Source organism: Lissotriton vulgaris, chromosome 5, assembly GCF_964263255.1.
Source record: "Lissotriton vulgaris chromosome 5, aLisVul1.2, whole genome shotgun sequence".
NCBI classification, from domain to species: domain Eukaryota; kingdom Metazoa; phylum Chordata; class Amphibia; order Caudata; family Salamandridae; genus Lissotriton; species Lissotriton vulgaris.
This window is the reverse complement of record NC_141693.1, coordinates 1,293,265,247-1,293,284,410: the sequence shown is the minus strand read 5'-3', so window position 1 is coordinate 1,293,284,410 and position 19,164 is coordinate 1,293,265,247. Positions and strand designations below refer to the sequence as shown.

The window sequence follows — 19,164 nt, the reverse complement described above, 5'->3', positions numbered from 1 at the left end:
CACACCTAGCAATTACAAGGTGCAACATAGATCGTACCCTTCATTAAATTTCAGCACGTCCAGCCTGCCAGAATTAAACAGGCAATAAAAGGTTTATGATATCCTAAGACAGTATATTTTGGTGCAGTGAGCACCAAAATCTGCATGCTATTCCCCAAGTAAGAGGAATATGCGATCATTATCGCATTCGATAAATTAGGTATTGAGGGGCATATTATCAAGGGGGTTTATCTCCACTTTTTTGGCTTTAAAAGCCAAGAAAGCGGAGATAAAATTATCTCCCTATTACCAAGCTGTCGCTAACACCAGTTAGCGACAGCTAGTAGGAGATAGCGACCATCTTGGGCCCCACTTTGCATGTCAGTGATATTTATCACTAATGAGATGCAAAGTGGGCGTGCCAAGATGTTAGAGACTGAAAACAGTCGCTAACATCGCTATCTCCTATTACCAACTTTTGGAGATATTCGCGCTAAGCGGGAATATCTCCAAAAGCTAACACCTGCCCTGAGCAGTTCTTAGCCATGTTATCCAATGGGAGGTGGATAACATGGCTAAGAGCATTTGCTCGATAATGCATGAATATCGCTGACTTTTCAGCGATATTCATGCATTTCGGCCGTTTTTTATCGCATTTGCGATAAACCTTGTTAATAGCAAGGTTTATCTGCGATAAAAATCGCCGATGTGCGGCGATAAATTTTGTCTCTAAACAAGTTAGAGACAAAAATTATCGCTAGTTGTTGGTAATATGCCCCTGAATTTTTATTGAATGCAATAATAATCATAGCCGACATGGCCCACTTATAATCAGGCCCACTGACTGAAAGATGAGAGATGACTTCCCTTACAAGCCTGTCAGTCTCCTATCCCTAAAGTCGGTTCCAGACTCCACTTCTCATATTTTCCTGACCCAACACAAACACATCTGGTGCACTACTCAGGAAGGATGGCAAAAATGTTTGCCCGGGAGGAATGATGATGGAGAGGCATACCAAGTTTCAAAGCAAGAGCTGCTTTCTTCTCTCCGTGGGAGTGCACAGCAGTGCTGCAGTACGCAAGGCTTTGTAACAAGGCACATCATTGGCCTACGACTTTCCATTAGAACACACTCTGCACCCCCCATCTCCAGGCCTCTGTGCATGCAGTGGAAGGCACTAGCTGAACTCCAGGCGCCCTTTTCTCGGATGCTCCAGATCACGCGCTGTCTTCCAGGCCAGCACCACTACAGATGAGTCCCACAGAGCTTGAATGGATTAAATCTGCGCTGGGTAAAAGAGTCTCGCGAGCTTGTGCCGCTAGAAAAAATCTGCATCGGGTTAAATTTAGCGCCACTTGATATGTGCCCACTTCAGAAAAGACAACATTCTTGTTCTGTCTCTGAGAAGCGAAGGCAAGGGTCCAACTTACAGAGTGAAATACGCTGTTACCCGCCGTCTTCAGAGGTACAGTCAGGGCTCGAGTCGGGGTACCACACGGGTGGACGGCGTCCCACCACTTATTTTATCGGGTGGACGCCGTCCCCCCTGCACCTCAACCGCAGACCAAACCTACATTTCCAACGGAGCTGAAAATACATGATCTCAAAGGTTCACTGCTGTACCTCTGAAAACACCGACTCCTTCATACGTTTGTTCTTTGACATAATAAAAAGTAAACGTTCTGGAATGAGTTGTTCAGAGAAATTAGGACTTTGGTTCAAGCAGAGCACCATTTTCTTCAGCAGGGAGCATCCGTAAATTACGTTATTTTTTTGTTTCTGAATCATGAAGTTTAAGAGGCAGGACTCTGCCTAAGCGCTGGCTTCGCAGATGCAATCGCATCTAAGGGGTGAGTGAGGGGAGGCAATGAGCCCAATGGTGCAAGCCACCTTTTGTGACGTCACTTCCGGTTGTGACATCACTTCCGGTGACAGCCTCCCCCACTTCTTTTTTTAGGACTCGTGCCCTGTACAGTTACAGGGTAGGGAAATCAGAGGGGGGAGGAAGAGGTAGTTCTGCGTGGCACCGAGGTGGGCACGTCCTACTCTTGCGAAAGTAACTGTAATCAAAAGGGTCCACCTCGAAGAGGGTTAGTGTGTATCCTGTTGACTTTGGAGTACACACACTTGGTTAAAATACCCCTCACACACCAAAAGGGCCCTTGGTGTCATGCTTCATCATCGGGGTCTATAGGGTTATAGGGCCATTGCAGTGGTTCCCAAACTGTGCGCCGCGGCATCCTGGTGCGCCGTAATGAGGTGCCAGGGGCGCTGCGCACAGTGACTAGGGTGACCAACTGTCCGTAAATTTCACGGTCCGTCAGTACACCTTTTTTTCTGTAATTTTGGCCATCACAGGGAGCAGCGCTGCTCCCTGTGAGAGGCCTCACCCCCGCTGATGGGGCGCCTCGCGCTCCTCCTAGAGCACAAGAGCAGCCCCTCCTGACCATTGTCATTCTGTATGCCGCTGATTGCCAGACACAGAATGACAATGGGGCAGTCAGGGGTGTGGCAGCATGTGGCGGCCTCCTCCTGCCGCAGTGTACAGCAGGGCATTCTGTAAAATAAATGGTAAAACGCTAATGCTGCAACTTTAGCAATGTTAGAAAACAGTTTATATAAAGAAGCCTATAAAAAAAGTTAAAAAGAACGTGTTATCGTTCTTTCACTGTCTCATCATTTTTTAACTGAAGTATTTTATTCAACAAAGCCATGGTTGCTGCTTTTTTATTTTAAGGAACTAGCAACCTTTGACAAAGCCAATAGTCCTGGCTTGTTGCTGGTGTAATGATACTTGCTGTATTATATATCTGGATGCAATGACAGAAATAGCATAATACCAGTCGGGCGCAACACTATGCTAAGAGCAGATTTTTAGCCTAGGGGCAGACAAAGGCTCAGCTCATAATGTGAAAAGGTGAGTGAGAAAATAAGTGAAGGAATGGCTGGATGGATTAGTGAAAGGATGAATGGATGAATGAAAGGGGGGAATGGATAGACAATGAAAGAAAGGATGGATGGATGAGTGAATGATTGGAAGTATGGATGAGAGAAAAGGTAAATAGATGGATGTATGGGTGGAAGGGTGGATAGATGGTTAAAAGGCTGGATGGGTGTGTGAAAGGATGGATGGATGAGTGAAAGGGCAGCTGATGGGCGAGTAAATTGGTGGATGGGTGTGTGAATGGATGGATGGATGAATGAAAGGGTAGATGATGGGCAAGTGAATGGGTGGATGGATGAGTTGATAAGTGAAATGGTGAATGGATGGAAAGGGTGGTTGTAAGGATTGATGAGTGAGTGAAAGAGGGTAGATGGACAAAAGGATGGATAGATGAGTGAAGTGAAAGATGAGATTAATAATTCAAGCATTCCAACCATTATAATACCTTCATTGCGTCCCAATTACTTTAAGACAACAGGAAGTACATACCCCCCACCCACCCACCAGTAAAAATATGGTGGGGAGCCACGGCAAACTACCAGTTAGGTCAAGGGAGCCACAGGTCAAAAAAGTTTGGGAACGACTGGGCCATTGTGAGGTCATTTCCCAGGTAGTTCCTATGCGGTTCCGAAGAATTAATAATTATTCATCAACAGATCTCTCACGCAAGCATAGTTCAAGCAAGTACTGAATTAAAACGAGTACTTTGAAATAGTTCATTCTAGCACCCACTCCTTTTTTTTTAAAGGGTTTTATATAGCGCGAACTAGATCTGGATATATCAGGTATCAGAGCGCTTTACACTAGCACCAGTTTCGTTACACAGGGACACATTCATTTTGCTAGGCACGGGTAGATTAAGTGATTTGCCCAGAATCACAGAATGTTGAGCGACTCTGCCGAGACTCAAACCCGGATCCCCGGTTTACGAGGTCCACCGCCCTGGGTCCCTGGTTTACGAGGTCCACCGCTCTGGCTGTTAGGCCTCATTGATTTGAGCCCAGTGGACTTGCTTGGAAGGGATCTTCTTCGCAACATGAATTGAGTTTATTACTGAACAACGGATGGTGGTGCAATAGAAACACAAGATGAGGATTCTCTTTTTAAAATTAGTGGAGATAACGCCAGAGTTCAGATGTGCCTAGATTTGACAAAAGAAAACCTCCATCCAGAATTGACTTACTGTCAGAGAGGAGCTATGGAAATTTTCAGGGATACAAATTGGATTGGTAAAAAAACAGCAGAGCCAGTTAAAATAAAGGTGAAACCAGATGCAATGTCCCACCAGCACTAGACAGTATAGGTTAACTAACGAGGCTGAAGAGGGAATGAAACTATTGAATGAGAAAGTGATTGAACAAGGAATCCTTTAACCTCATGCGCGGTAGCGGAATTCCGCTCCTGCTCTGAGATTTTTTAAAACGCATGTTACGTGACGAGCTGGGCTCGTCATCAGCGTGCGAGGAGGCTACGCCATGACGAGCCCAGCTCGTCATCAGCGTGGAAGGGGTTAAGAGATTCTTGACAGTCCATGCAACTCCCCTATAATAGGAATTAAGAAACCGAGTGGGAAATGGAGAACTGTTCAAGAACTCTGAAAGATTAATAAAATTATGGTTCCTTGTTGTCCTCTGGTAACAAATCCAGCTGTAATACTGTTCCAAATTTCAGCAGAGGTAGAATGGCACACAGTGATTGACTTGTGCTAACCATTCTTTTCAATACCATTGAATGAGGATTCACAGTTCCCTTTTAAATTTCAATTTTTTAATAAAGTTCTTGTGCAGTGTAGAATCCCACAGGGGATAGAGAGAGAGCTTCAATTTTCTTTCAAATTTTTAAGAAGGATTTTGAAAGGTTAAGATTACCATATAATGTAGTTCTAGTCCAGTACATATATGATCTCTTGTTAGCAACCAATACGAAAGAAGATTGTAAAATTTAAGAAGATCGTAAAATTTACTCTATTGCACTGTTGAATCATTTGGCGGAAAATGGGCAAATGTCGCCCAACAAAAATGCTGTACTGTGAGAAGGAAGTTATCTAACCCGGACACCATATTGAAAATGGTGTACGAAACGTCTCAAAAGAAATAATTTCTTCAATTCTGAAACGGAATCCCCTACACTCAAAATGAGGTTCGGAAGTTTCTGGGAATTGATGGTCACTGTAAATGAATTTCACATTTTTCACAGATTGCAAACCCTTTAGTAAGACTCACATGTAATGATGTTCAAGATCCAGCACCATTTGATGACAAGTGCTTTGAATCATTTAAGAAACTGAAGAGAGTTTGAATCATTTGCCTGCACTCAGGATGCTGGACTACAATATGATTTTGTATTTGCTCTGCCATGAAAAAGATGGGCGTGCACTCTCAACACTTGCGCTGTCTAACACAGAGGGCTCATGCTCCCAATTGCTTATCTTTCAGGAGCGATGGATCGAGTTCCTGTAAGACTTCCAGGAAGTCTAAAGTCAGTTGCAGCAGTTTGTCTGGAAATAGAAAAAAGTGAATGAAGGAATTGTTATGGGCCATACTTTAATTGTGTATGTTCCATACTCTGTTGAAATTCTTTTAACAAGATTATCAAGGTTGACACGTTATGAACAAGTGATACTTGGAGCACAAAATATTTCAGTTCGAAGGTGGAATATCCTGAACCCAGCTGCACTGCCTCCAATTTCAGACAAATGTGAAGGCAAAGGAAATATTGTTGAGGATAAATTGGAGCTTGACTGCACTGAGGCAACTGAATTATTAAAAACGCCAAGCTCAGATATTAAGGAAATGCCACTAAAAGACCTTTGATGGTTCCTGTCCGAGAGATCCATATGGAGGATTGAGAGCAGCTTATGCAGTGTATTCTTTTGCAGAAACATTGGAGGCATCCTCCTTACCAAATGTGACATCAGCACAACTAGTGGAATTAATTGCTTTAATGAGTGCTTGCTACTTGTCAAAGAATTTAAACGCGACAATCTATAAACATAGCCAGTATGGTTGTGTTGTTGTGCATGATTACAACCATCTCTGGTTACAAAGAGGGTTCATGATATCTTCAGGTTCTTCAATTAAAAATAGTATGCACATATTGGATTTGTTGGACATAATTCAGAAACCAAAAGAAGTGGCAGTTGTACAGTGTCAAGTCCAATAGGCTAGCAAGGATTTAGTCACATTAGGAAATAAGTATGTTGACCAAATGGCAAGATATTGTGCCCTGCAGAAAGGGACAGTGATTCACAAAAATTAAGATGAGATTTTCGCAAATTATGGGAGTGTTCAAACAATGTAAACTGTTTCTTTATGGACGCATTGCAGACTTCTTTGAGCAAGGTGAGAGGTCTACAGGAAGATTCTGCTGCTGATGAAAAGTTCAAATGGATGAAATTGGATGACAAACAGAATTATCAGGATGTTCATGTAAATAAAGGTCAAAAGGATATTCTATCTGACTCGACATTACAGCCCATGTGTAAATACTTGCATAATCAAGTTCATGCAGGGACCTGGCCCAGAGTAACTGCCGGGGGCCATGTCCATGTGGGGTTGCGGTGTTTCATGTATATGACTAGTTGAATAAACACCAAAGGTGAATGGTGCTGGCGCCAATGTGGGGGGTAATAGACAGACTGGTGTGTTGTGACGTGCTGTTGGGGAAACGGAGGGATGGGGGAGGGTGGGGACACTTGCACTAGCACAGGTCTATGTTGTGGTTTTGTTTTTGGTTTTGACTGTTTTTCATTATAAAACATCTGTTCAGCAGCCCACATTGATTCATCTGAAGGACTTTAGGCGCTGGACTAATGGAACATGCCGTCACTGAACTGTAACTTTAACATTCATGAAGTGAGCTGAATACTGGACTCACACTCATTCAGGTGCAGCAGGCACCCTATGTACATTTGTCGTGCTCCAACCTCATGTACCAATAGCATGTTTCCACTATTGAAAAGTGATCCAATGCTTGGATAAATATAAGAGTATGTTGCTGTTCATGTACATGTACCCTAAAACTCAATAAAACAGATGTAAACAAAAAATCAAGTTCATGCGGGGACAAATAGCCTGATTAGGCTATTAAAAAAGAATTGGGAAAATACAGGATTTCAACATGTTGCCAAGAATGTATGGGACCACTATCAAGTTTGCCAAATAAGCAATCAAGCTAAAAAGAATGTTACTGTCATGAATCCCATTGGCAAATCAGAGGGCCCATATATGAGATTGCAAGCACACTTTATTTAGATGCCACTTTGCAATGACCTTAAATATATCTTGGGAATGGTCTGCTTGTCCCCTTAATGGGTAGAGACCTTTCCCACTAAGAGAGCAGATAGCCAGGCTTTCAGTAGCCACATTTTTGTAGAGGGAATGGATACCACGATTTGGCCTCCAGACTTCTGTTGAAACTGATCGTGGCACTCACTTAAAAAAATGAGGTGCTACAGATAATATGTACTGCTTTTGAGATCAAGTAAAGATTCCATTGCCGTTATCTACTACAATCCTCTGATGTGGTGGAGTGGACAAATGGTACTCTCAAGAAGAAACTGGTAAACAAGCATTTACAATGCAATGGTCTCAGCATTATTAAAGGTAGAGCTATTGGCATTGCTCATGACATTTTTTTTTCTTCAAAACATAAATAAATGGTATTGTCATTTACAATGGCAATAGGTGAGCATTAGAGTAGTAGAGAGTATTCGCGGACACAGAGCCACACACACACACACACACACACACACACACACACAGATAAAGCTGTGCACACACACACACAGACAGAGCCACACAAACACACACACACAGACTGAGCCACACACACACACAGACAGAGCCATGCACACACACAGACAGAGCCATGCACACACACAGACAGAGCCACACACACACAGACAGAACCACACACACAGACAGAGCCACACACACACACAGACAGAGCCACGCACACACACACACAGAGCCATGCACACACACACACACACAGACAGAGCCACGCACACACACACACACAGACAGAGCCACGCACACACACAGACAAAGCCACGCACACACACAGACAGAGCCACGCAAACACAGAGACAGAGCCACGCACACACAGACAGAGCCACGCACTCACACACAGAGCCACGCACACATACAGACAGAGCCACGCACACACACAGACAGAGCCACGCACGCACACAGATAGAAAAACCGGGATGACAAGCAGGGAACTGAGGCACAGAGAACACCAAAGACACCAAGAGTGAAGACACAAGCACACACCGCCCCCGCAAGCACTGACTCATAATGGTGACGCCGACCCCTTGCCCCCTGTACTCATGATGGTGACGCTGGCCTTGCGCAGGTCACGGTTCTCTTCCTGCAGGGCTTTGCACTTGAGCTTGTAGGTTTCTAGCTCGATCTTGAGGACCTTGTTCTCCTGCTGCAGAGACGCCAGCCGGTTGCTGAGCTCCTCCAGGCGGAAGGGCGAGATAACGATGCCGGACTTGCTAGAGGAGGAGGAGGATGAGCTCTGCATGGCAGTGGAGCATGCACTGGATAGCTTACACCTGAATCTTATCTACTGCCTTTCATTATATTGTTCGTAGAATTTTGAGAATGGATACATTTAGACTTTCAAAAGTGTGAAGTAACGGGGGCGTGGCCAGCAGCCGGAGAAGATGGCCGAACACTAGCCCAACTCCGTCCTCCCCCGATACTCTCCCTTAAATATCCTGCATTAATCCGCCGACATCTGACACACATCGGAAGGCAGATATATTAGGTGCAGTACAACATTGGAATAAGCTACAAAAATAGCCCAATCACTGTCCTTATAATTACTAAAAATCCAGTACAATGGTGAAGGTGGATTTTTGATAAAATATACAGGAATGGTAACTGTTAAAAAGTTATTCTTTCCCTGCCTGAAGTCCCTGTAAGACTACTTCACATTAGCCTGCCTGCAGCTAGCCTCTCGATGTCTCATTGAGGAGGTGTTAAATACTGCACTCAGAGCAGAGACAATGGCTAGGGACTGGCAGGGTGGCTTGGGGGAGGAATGGGACCAAGCTTCACCCAAGCTGGGCAGTTTGAGAATCCAGTAACGTTAATACCTTTAAAGAGACCGGGTTGAGACTTGTTCTTTTACAGTTTAGTATAAAGGGAAGTTGGAGAAGAGTCGTCTTTTGATCCCAAAACAAAATATTGCCTCATGGCTTTAGTATCAGTGGAGGAGGTATTTGGCCACAGAACCAGTGTGGAGTGAAAAAGTAGGGGGTCTGCTCTTTACCTTCCCACACACTAGGTGTGCAACCCACAGGAGCAGAACGTTTTTAACCATGTTGGATGTTACTGAGAATGGTGCACAGTGGGATCGTTTGCAGTAAGGAAAACCTAATGTGCTGCAAAAGTGGGAAGGGTTGCCTTTGGGACAGTTTGCCTGTTGGTCAGGAAGTGTCTAGGAGCCACTCATACCCACTAGCTAGTGAAAAAATTAATCTTGTGGTAACCCACTTTATACAGTTCAGGACGATGTAATAATCCATGGTGTAAATTGGGTGTCGATGCAGTGTCATACACCTGCACATACATTGGTAACATAGTGTTACCTTTTGATATGAAACGCTGGCCAGACACGTTTTTAGATCGTTAAAGGGGCGAATCAGACTTTCACCATTCCGAGGGCTATCAATGTCAGTACCACCGACCCGGGCAGCATTTTGCAGAAAGTGGAGGAAAACACATTAGAAATCCTATTGAATAAATATCTACCAGCGCAGTATGTAACAATAGCCCCCAGGTACCATGAAGAGCACTTTTGTTGATAAACCAGTGAATGAATTAACTTGAACGGAAATTCTTCAAACCGCAGTAGAGCAGCATTGCCGCTGGAGAGGGAGGGAGGGGTGGGGGCCCGGGGGAGCGGCAGAGCGCGACGGAGGAGAGCTGCGGCTGAGGGAGGGGGGAGGCGAGAGCGCGACAGAGGAGGGCAGAGGGAAGGGGGGGAGGCGAGCGGAGCCGAGCAGCTCCTGAAAGCAGAAGGGAAGGGAGGCGAGCAGCTCCGGAAACACCACCACGTTTATCCGAGGCAAGGCGGAAATGCCTGGAAGAAACACACGGCCATTTTGTGGATTCAGGGGCGTGTTTTTGGCGTTCTGAGTGACGGATGACGTCACAGTCGAAAGAACGCAAAAAAACACGCCCCCGAATCCGAAAGAGACGGGGCTTGAACTGAGAGATGCCCCTCTCATCCAATGGCTGGCCTCCATTTAGGGAGCCAGCCAATGGGGAAGAGAGGCGGGTTCAAGCCCCCCTAACTCCAAAACATAAAATCTTCGGGACTCCGCCCACTGCTTCGCAGTGCGACGGTCCCTCGACCTAAAAAGCACTGTACCTCAACAGGTCGGAAATGGCCTGATGCACTTTTCTTTGAGTTGATGAATATGGAAAGTCTAAACAGAAAGACAGGTTTATCTCTGAATTAAATCATCATGGGCAGAGCAATGAGACTTGCACATGTACCTTCAGCTGCATTTGTTTCAAACACTGATGATGCAGTTCAAGATAGTTGCAAAAGGTCTGGCTATTTGCGGTAAAATCTGTATTTCGCCTGGTGGATGCAGACACAGAAGACTACAGAGATAAGCCATGCAACAGCCTGAATGCAAGGGACTTGATTTTCATTCACAAACACGTCTCCGAGAGGTGTTTAGATTAAAGGTGGTGTAAAGATTACCAAGTTATCATGACTACTAATATTGCAGTCAAATGTGCGGGGTGGCTCAATGGACCCAGTCTGCTCACACATAGAGAGTTAGAGCAGTTGAAGCAGTGGAAAAGGCAGAAGTTGATGGTCAAGGTGCACAGACTGCTGAAGAAAGGTCCAGTTTGAATGACAAGTTAGCAGCATGTATCCGGAAGGGGGAAATGTTTCTTCTGTAACTGGTGACAATCAAGTTAAAAGAGAAATCTAAAGCAACAGTTTAAAGTGAGTTATAGTTCAAATGAAGAGCCTGAAACTCCGGAAGTCCAGTTACAAAGTGATCAGAGTGAAGGGCTGTTGCCTTGTAAAAGAAGGCAACAAGCATGGGTGGCAGCAAGAAGACGTAGGCTGATCAAAATCATAAGCTTGACAAGTTAAAACTGAAAATCACAGCTGAAAATACCTCCTTTGGATGAAGAAAAATTGCTGTAATGAAAGCAGACAAAAGAAAGCCTGAACAGAATACGAGATCAAGTGAGAGCCGAAGTGCTGAAAGAAACTGAAAACTGAAGACTGTCACTGGAGATGTAGGAGCTGAAGAAATTCCCTGGAAGATAACTTGCAGGTAAAAACACTGAGCTAGAGACAAGAAGGCAGTTCGCCTCGGAGACTAATGAGAGTGAAACATCGATTGGTGAAAGATCAGACTGATGCCGAGTTCCTAATTAGACGTATGCTTTTCCATGTGTGTGTGTCTCTCTAGATGAAATCTCAGATAATGACACAAATTAAAAAGATTACTTATCTTTCAACAGGTGCAATAGCTACTATGAGAAAGACCCAGAACTAGAGACAGATTCAGAAGAACCACCACCTTGAAGGTGAAAAAGAGACTTTGAAATACGTAATTTATATGAAACTCACAATATTGCTGATAATTTTGCATAAAGACTGGAAAACAATGAATACACATACAGACTGAGACATTTTTTATGAACTTGACATTGATTTTGAATTTTTTTCTTTTCCTTTAACAAGAACTGAGAGGTGAATATTCTTTTTTTTAATCAGTTTATAATCATAACATTAAGTATTGGCACAAACACATTTGTGTTTTTAGTTATCATAATATTAAGTATTGGCACAAACACATTTGTCTTTTTAGTTTCCAAAATGAAAACAGGATACAGCACTTTCTGAAAATGTTAGGCATGGCGTTATTAACTTTAATATAAATAGTGATCCGGCAAATGGAATTAATCATAAGGATTTAAGACATAAACTACCAATACATGTAAAGCATTCAGTTAGTGGTTTTAGAAACAATGTATAGACAAGAAGGATCAAGGAGAATATTGAGATCATGAAGGTTTAAAATTGCTTAGTGTGTACTTATCTTCCTAAATTGGCTGGAGAAAGGGTAACCTACGGGTATCTGGAGCTTTCTTCCTCACTTTCCTGCAGTGTGTTTGTAGTTATTTTCAATTATGAGGAATTTCTTTCTCAGATCTGACTAATTTTAATGGGACACTAGAGAATCAGTTAAAATGTTAAAGAGAAAAAATATGGTAAACATTTGAAAGAGATTATACAAATAAAATCTGAAACTAATATGGATGTTGCTCACTCACGTTTACTAAGTAAGTAAGAACATGATTTTATTATGGAATATAACAAGACAGGTATAAAAGTGGTATGAACTTTGGAAGAGCATGAGACTGCTTGGAAGAGATTAAGGAAGTAGAATTGAAGTTTTTGGGTTTGCATCCAAAATTGAGGGGCCCCTTCCTGCACAAAAACAATCCTGCCTGCAGCACAGTCCCCCTTACGCAGCACAGTCCCCCTTACACCAAGGTGCATGGGTGCCAAGACGGTCCCAGCACACGGGGAAAGGACAGGAATGTGCCAAATTGGCTAAATACTGCACATTCCTGCCCTTTTACTGTGCCGCAGGGCAGCGCAGCAAGCAGACGTGCTGCACTGCCCTGAGCCACTAAAGTCATAAATATGGTGAATCATGCATAGTCACACCTGTTCGAAAAGTGTATGAAATCCTAGGGTGAAGGAGTTTGATGGAGGTGTCCCCTTCACACACTTTACAGAGTGTATAGAGCCTGCATACACTCTAAACAGGACGGATCGGTCACCTGCTGATCTTTGGCAGCTGTTCAGGCTCTGAATAAGGCCCTTAGGTGCTTTTTCCTCCAATTATTCTCATTTTTAAAATCTGCAAAAAATATTTATTACCATCCTGAGGCATGAATCTAGAAAAGAATGTGGCTCCTTTTAACATTCTCCCACTTTCTTCCAAAGGATTTCGGCAGTACTCACCTCATTCTACCATTCCACTTGTCACTATTGTCGAGTCACAGCTCTGTTGAGTTTCTCTGAACCTAAATATATCTTATGAGCAGGAGCTAATTTTAAAGAAAAAAGCTGCATACCAGCTCTTACTTTAAAAAACAACAATGTTCACAAGGAGTACGCACGCACAGGGTTGCTGTCATTACGAGTGGTGTACTTGATAAACCATGGTGACAATCATTTGAAAAACGACAATCGGCCTCAGTAAACAGTAATAATGTGGATTGTAAATTAACAAAGTGAATATAATAAAAACAGCAAAAGTTCTAAGCTCAATGCCAAAAAGTAAACAAAAGGTGGGAGTAATACAGCAGTTGTTGCCCAAGTGAAATAAAACTAGAGGCAGAGACGGACTCAATGATGAGAATTAGAGTATAACATGTTTTAATATTCATGTATTTTGCATTTATTGTTTTGAGAAGTCTTTTGTGCCACAATTGTTGACAGTGTTTCTACCCTTAAGAGATTACCAGGTCATCATCAGGATGAAATAAAGTTATGGGCTGACCAAGAATCAAGTCTCCGAAAAAGTAGAGATGGAAATTGAGGGTTATAGCTTTAGGTCCTCGTTTCACTAGGGGTGTATGGGGTTGCTCCTCTACTTTGATTCACAATCCCTTACTTCCATCTGAACAGAAATCTCCTCGCTACAGAAACATACTCAAATGTACAATCTTACTTGCATAACACAGCTCTACCCTGCTATGATAAAAGCTGCACTATCCTGTGTCTAATCTCCTGTTGTGCCTATTCATAAATGCTTAAAGGTATCTAACCTATGCCTCTTAGTATGCCTACTATTCGATAAAGACAACATTCAGCTTTCTTCAAGGCGCATGATCAGGCAATTCGTCCAACTAAGGGGTAATGTACCAGAACAGGGCCAAGTAATATTAGACCTCATATTAGACACTCAACGCAAAGTTCTACCTTACAATAGATTATATTTAGGTTTAGCGTTCTGAAATTGTGACAGTGCAACGGATCTAAAATTCTCATGGTGTTCACTTCAGGAACCCTATTGATTAGAACATACATGCAAATATTTTCTCTTTTGCACCGTTGATCCTTCAGAAGAAAAAACCTGTTGTGGAAATCTCTTAATTCCACTATAGGTCAATGTCTCCAAAGTTGGCAGTGTCACAGCCGCATCGCCCAACCTTTTACATATGTGGTGACATTACACCGTTGCTTTAGAACTAGCTTGGGCATGGGTGGAAGGCATCCAGGTAACAAGAGGGCACAGCAAGAGCACTGAGCCGTAAACCACTCTCAGAATGCACTATCACCCCACAGGACTGTGAGTGAATCACAAGCAATGCACTGGACTTTGAGACAGGTGCAGGAGGCAGAGTCTGGGCAGTGGCACAGGGGCACTAGAACTGTCCGTATGAGAAGGATGCCAACATCCAAGCCCTCTAAATCAGAAGCAAGCTATGCCCTGCACAGGGGTGGACAAGTCTGCACCGTGGCATGTGATTGGTGTAATTAAGAGTTTTGTGCATCCAATCAATGTTGGCACAGGAGGTTGGTGTTTAGTTGATGTATTTACACACAGGGCAGATTCGCATTAGACTGGCAGATGACTCTCCCTCAGAATGTGCCTGCCTGCCTGCCACCACAGGAACACGCATCAAAACATTATGTATAAAAAGGCACACCCTACCGATGGCACCCCCTTAAGGTCAGGATTGAAATGTCATCGTGGGAGCCAATCCATCTGTCTTGTCCCTGCCAAGACTCTGTCCGGCTGATGGATTAGCAGGACAACGGCTTCGTTTCCAAGATGTTTTCCATCTCATACTCGTCATAGGTGCTAAATCCATGGTAGTCATCGGTATAATTAACAAAAACGAACACTAAATAAAAGGCAGCGAGGCAGACACAAAACCAAGCGCGCTTGGCACACAGAGGCCAGTCCCACCCGTGCGCACCTTCTGGAGTGGCTGCAGCCAGGCCCCGTCCGCCCATCCTCCACGGACCTGGGTCCATTTTTAGCTCCAGCCAGTTGCTTCTGAGCCTCCAGCTCTCGGACATCTTTGTCACAGCTGCTCAGGGACCTGCCGACCAGCGACTCTCTCTGCCAGACCTCCGCCGGACTCCAGAATGGCTGAAAAACAGGGCAATCCCGAGCCGTGCAAGAACAGCCATGATGACCCCGAAGCTACTGAGACACCGGAGAACGCGGAGAAAAAGGTCGAAGAGGAGCTGCCGCCATTCGAGATTGTGTCAGGGTAAGAACTAACTTTATCACACTTCAAACCGAAATGGGAATTTGCAAATGCAGAGTAAACCGTGTTTACCAACTCCCCTCGCGTGTTTTTAGCCACAATTTTTTTTGTCCTTTGGCCATTTTATAAATAGCCGTTGTTCTTTTGTATTAAATCAGTAGGTAATACGTGCTCGTCATCTTTCTGTTCCGAAATCCCATCTTGTTTGGTCTCAAATATTGCTATGTGAAGATAACCATTGCCCTTCAGTCTCATGTGCTACTCTTCTGGTTTTTATACCATCCTCTGTAAAAACCTTGATAAAAGTGTGTTGTAATATCAGGAAAGCATTACTTCTTAAGATGGCAATCAAATAAAAAGGAATTCAATTTAACCAGCGTAAACGGAAAATGAAAACTAGGGAGCATAAAAAATAAAGCAAATAAAATAGCAAAATGAACCAACAAAAAGTCAACAAACAATTAAGCAGAACTTTTGTCTGTGATCGGTTCAAATCAAGGTTGTCCTGTTGGAAAGTGATCTTTGGGTCTGTGGCCCGTAAATGGTATAAGCGCTACAAGGGCCAGATTAGAATTCCACAAGGAAGTGGCAACTGACACTAAACAGATTTGAGCAAGACAGTGGATGTAAGATTAACAACAAATTAACCATGAAACGAACACAGATCAGATAGAAATGTACAGAAAACAAGATATCATACATTTTGGTTTATAAAGGCATGTAACTGCAGAGGGTACATTGGGGCAGGGCTGAGGTGCCCTGGAAGAGCTGTCTACATTTGCTATCAAGGGGTGCCACGGGTAGTAATGAGGTGCACCGGCACAGATGCACATGGATTTCCTGAAGAGCAGGGGCCATGTACGTTTGAGATGAGGTACTTTGGTGGAGCTCGCTGTGGATAGTGCCATTGCTGAAGTAGCAGGGAAGCCTGTGGGCTTGGAGTGAGTGGACTGACAGACCTCTGTGGGTCCCAGCACCGGTTAGCAGGGGAAGCAGCACTGGTGAGATGTTTGCAGCTATAAATCTTAGAATAGCCTGGACGCTCCAGGATAGGAAAGAGGTGCATTCACAGAGTTCTGTGTGGGTCCCAGGAATAAATTAGCAAGAAATCTGCACAAGTGCCCAGGCTGAGATGTTTGTGGTAAATAGTAATGAACAGAAGTGTGTGGCGCAGGTTGGTAGCGAGGTGACCTCTCAGAAGGTCCCAGTGCTAGAGCAGCCGAAGGGTGCTCCTCTGCAGGATATGGACCAGGCGTATTAATAAGGCTGCACACACGGTTCTGTATTGGAAAACAATGTTGAGATACTCCAAGCCCTAAGGTGCACAGGCGAGCAGTATAAGGGGTTCTATGAGTAAACAGCAGGAAGTACATGCAGCAGGACAGAACTGAGGCGAGTTCCTAGATGTTTCTACATGGAGCCTAAAGCTGATCGAGCGGGGGCACAAGTGCAGAACGAGGGGTTGGAGGAGATGTTGGCACCAGTGCTTAACTTGTAAAAACATAAGTGCCAGGGCCCTCGCCAGGAGACCACTGCAGCTTGCACCGCTCATTGTCCCTGTCAGTGTTGACAATGACACTACCAAGACAACTACTGACAATCACACTCATAGGACAATTCGGACTATTCCAGGCCCCCAAAGCTACAGGAAGGGCATTGGGCGGCAGGCACAAGCAATTTTTACTGAATAATTAATAAACTATTGCTGTGCTCATCCTAAAATAAACTAAACAGAGCCATCATGCAGCAGATGGTAATAGGCGCCGCTGTTGACAATCAAGTGCTGAGTACCTGAAACCACTGGCTCAAATTAAGCACTGGTTGTCACTCAACACAGGGTCTGGGCTTTAACTCTGCAACAGAAGGGGATTCAGACCGTGCCGCGGGATGTTGGCATAATGTGGTCACTAACACTAGAGCAGGAGTAAAGCACGCACAACGATGATGACTTTTAGAGGCTGCTTTAGCGCTGAAGGCGCCAGTTGGAACAAACTTTGTGACCTCCTTTTCCACAAATTTCCTCACAACCACCCTCCACCAGTGACCATCTTCTATCCATAGACTCTTTCTCACATGTATTTCATTTGCTTTATAGTGCTACTCATACCAATGAAGGGTGTCAGAGCACTGAAATGTTACATAAGACAGTGAGGACTACAAGATGTAGGAGTCATATGTCATCTATACTGGTAGGCGGGATATATTAAGAGTGCTTGGTCAGGAAAAACACAAACTCAGATTTGAAAACATATCACAGTTGTTGACTTTCCCAAGAAGAATGTATTTCTACCCACACAAACTCTTTTTACTAAATTAGGATACTGAAAAAGTGGGAAAAAAATCATAATGGTCTAACCTAGACCTTGCAGTTCACATGCATCTCTTTGTTTTGCCAATTCATAGCTCACTTTACTATATTAGGATTGTAACTTGAGAATAAAACTAACAAAAGAAACTGGGTGACAAAAGCACTAATATACTAAACGGTCTATCTAAAATTCTAAAATACAGTTGTGATCTGCTCAATATATATTTTTTGCAGCCATCATATATCAGCCCTTCGTTATACTTTATGATGAAAAAAAGATCTCTTTGATAAAAGGACTCTCCCGCTTAACCCTCTGCGTTAAGTCGTTCTGTTCATTCTTTGCAGAAGGCATATGAACCCTCTGTTCTACTTTATGATATGTCAGAAGTGCAACTAGGCCATCTCTCTCCACCAGGTACACTAATAACTTGAGTTATCTTGCCATTTTTTTTGCTGCCTGAAAATTGCTGAACACACTAGGAACTCTGTAGGAGGTGCTTTTAAACCCATGCGATATTTAAGAGCACAGTGCCCCCACCCCCCTCTTCCCCTCCACCTCGAGCTTGGCGCAGTGTCCTAAAGCCGGCCATGATGACTCTAAGGCACTGAATAGTCTAATTAAGTAGCAGCACACACGCCTCCCACTCCCATTTGCAATCCGTGCTCGTCTGATGTCCCTCAGAAGCGATGATAGCTCCAGACAGCCTGGCTGGCATGTGAAAGATTACAGGATCCAAATCTGGGAGCGCAGAGCTCTCTGTAACCCCCTCGCAGGGCGAAGCAAGGGGTCATAGCAGCTCCCTCTGCTCACCGAGCAACAAGCCCAACACACAAACAGAGCCCTGAACCGAGATGAAACGGCAGAGGGAGAAAGGGATGGGCAGGCCTTGGGTGCATCGGTGCCCAGCGTTTCTAGACAGCCACCCACTGCCCCTCTTGTGCAGCTGTCCTTGCAGGCGACCGGGCACTCTTTCAAGAGTTATTTTTAACGATGCACTGAACCATGGATTTATGTTATGTTTACTTAACATTTCAAGTGGCAGAAAAAGTGGAAATAATACCGTGACCCCCATCTAGGTCATAAAAATGTCACATTTTAAAAACAAAGTGGATTCAACCGTTTAACACACCCTCCACCTGGATTTCAGTGATACAAGGCAAAAAAGAGCACCCATACAATACAGTACAGTCCAGTTCACCTTCTATGCAACTGGAAATATAGATTAACAAATAAAATACTATTATCCAGGTATAATCTAGAATGAATTATACAGCAACGTGCCAAGACACATATTAATGCAGTGACTGAGTACTCTGTTTGCTACAATATTTATTAAGAATGCATGCAGGTGTTTTATAAAGGGCCAATTGTCATCTTACAATATCTTAGGAACGCCATCATGCACAGGAGAATAGAGGTATAAACAGCATCCACAATATAGTACATTTAATTGCCAAATCATTAGAGTGTCACTTGGACTCCTCACTTCCAACATGCTTCAAACATGGATCCTGAGACATATCAGTTGCAAGTCCTTCTTAAAAAGTTCCGCTTTGAGAAGTTGCCTGAATCTTAGGTAGTTGGGCAATTACTTTTGGACCCAAAGGGATCTGAAGTTTTGGGCCCAGCATTCCCACG

The 19,164-nt window shown here is 43.8% G+C and overlaps 1 protein-coding gene across 1 annotated transcript in view; it reads left to right on the top strand.

Moving 5' to 3' along the window:
- Window positions 1–14,563: 14,563 nt before the first annotated feature.
- Window positions 14,564–19,164, top strand: part of APOBEC2 (apolipoprotein B mRNA editing enzyme catalytic subunit 2) — a 111,790-nt gene continuing 107,189 nt past the window's right edge. Inside the window, exon 1 of the mRNA XM_086923186.1 lies at window positions 14,564–15,220. Within this exon, the coding sequence (XP_086779312.1) occupies window positions 15,093–15,220 (128 nt within the window). The 5' untranslated portion in view covers window positions 14,564–15,092. The remainder of the gene's footprint in view (window positions 15,221–19,164) is intronic.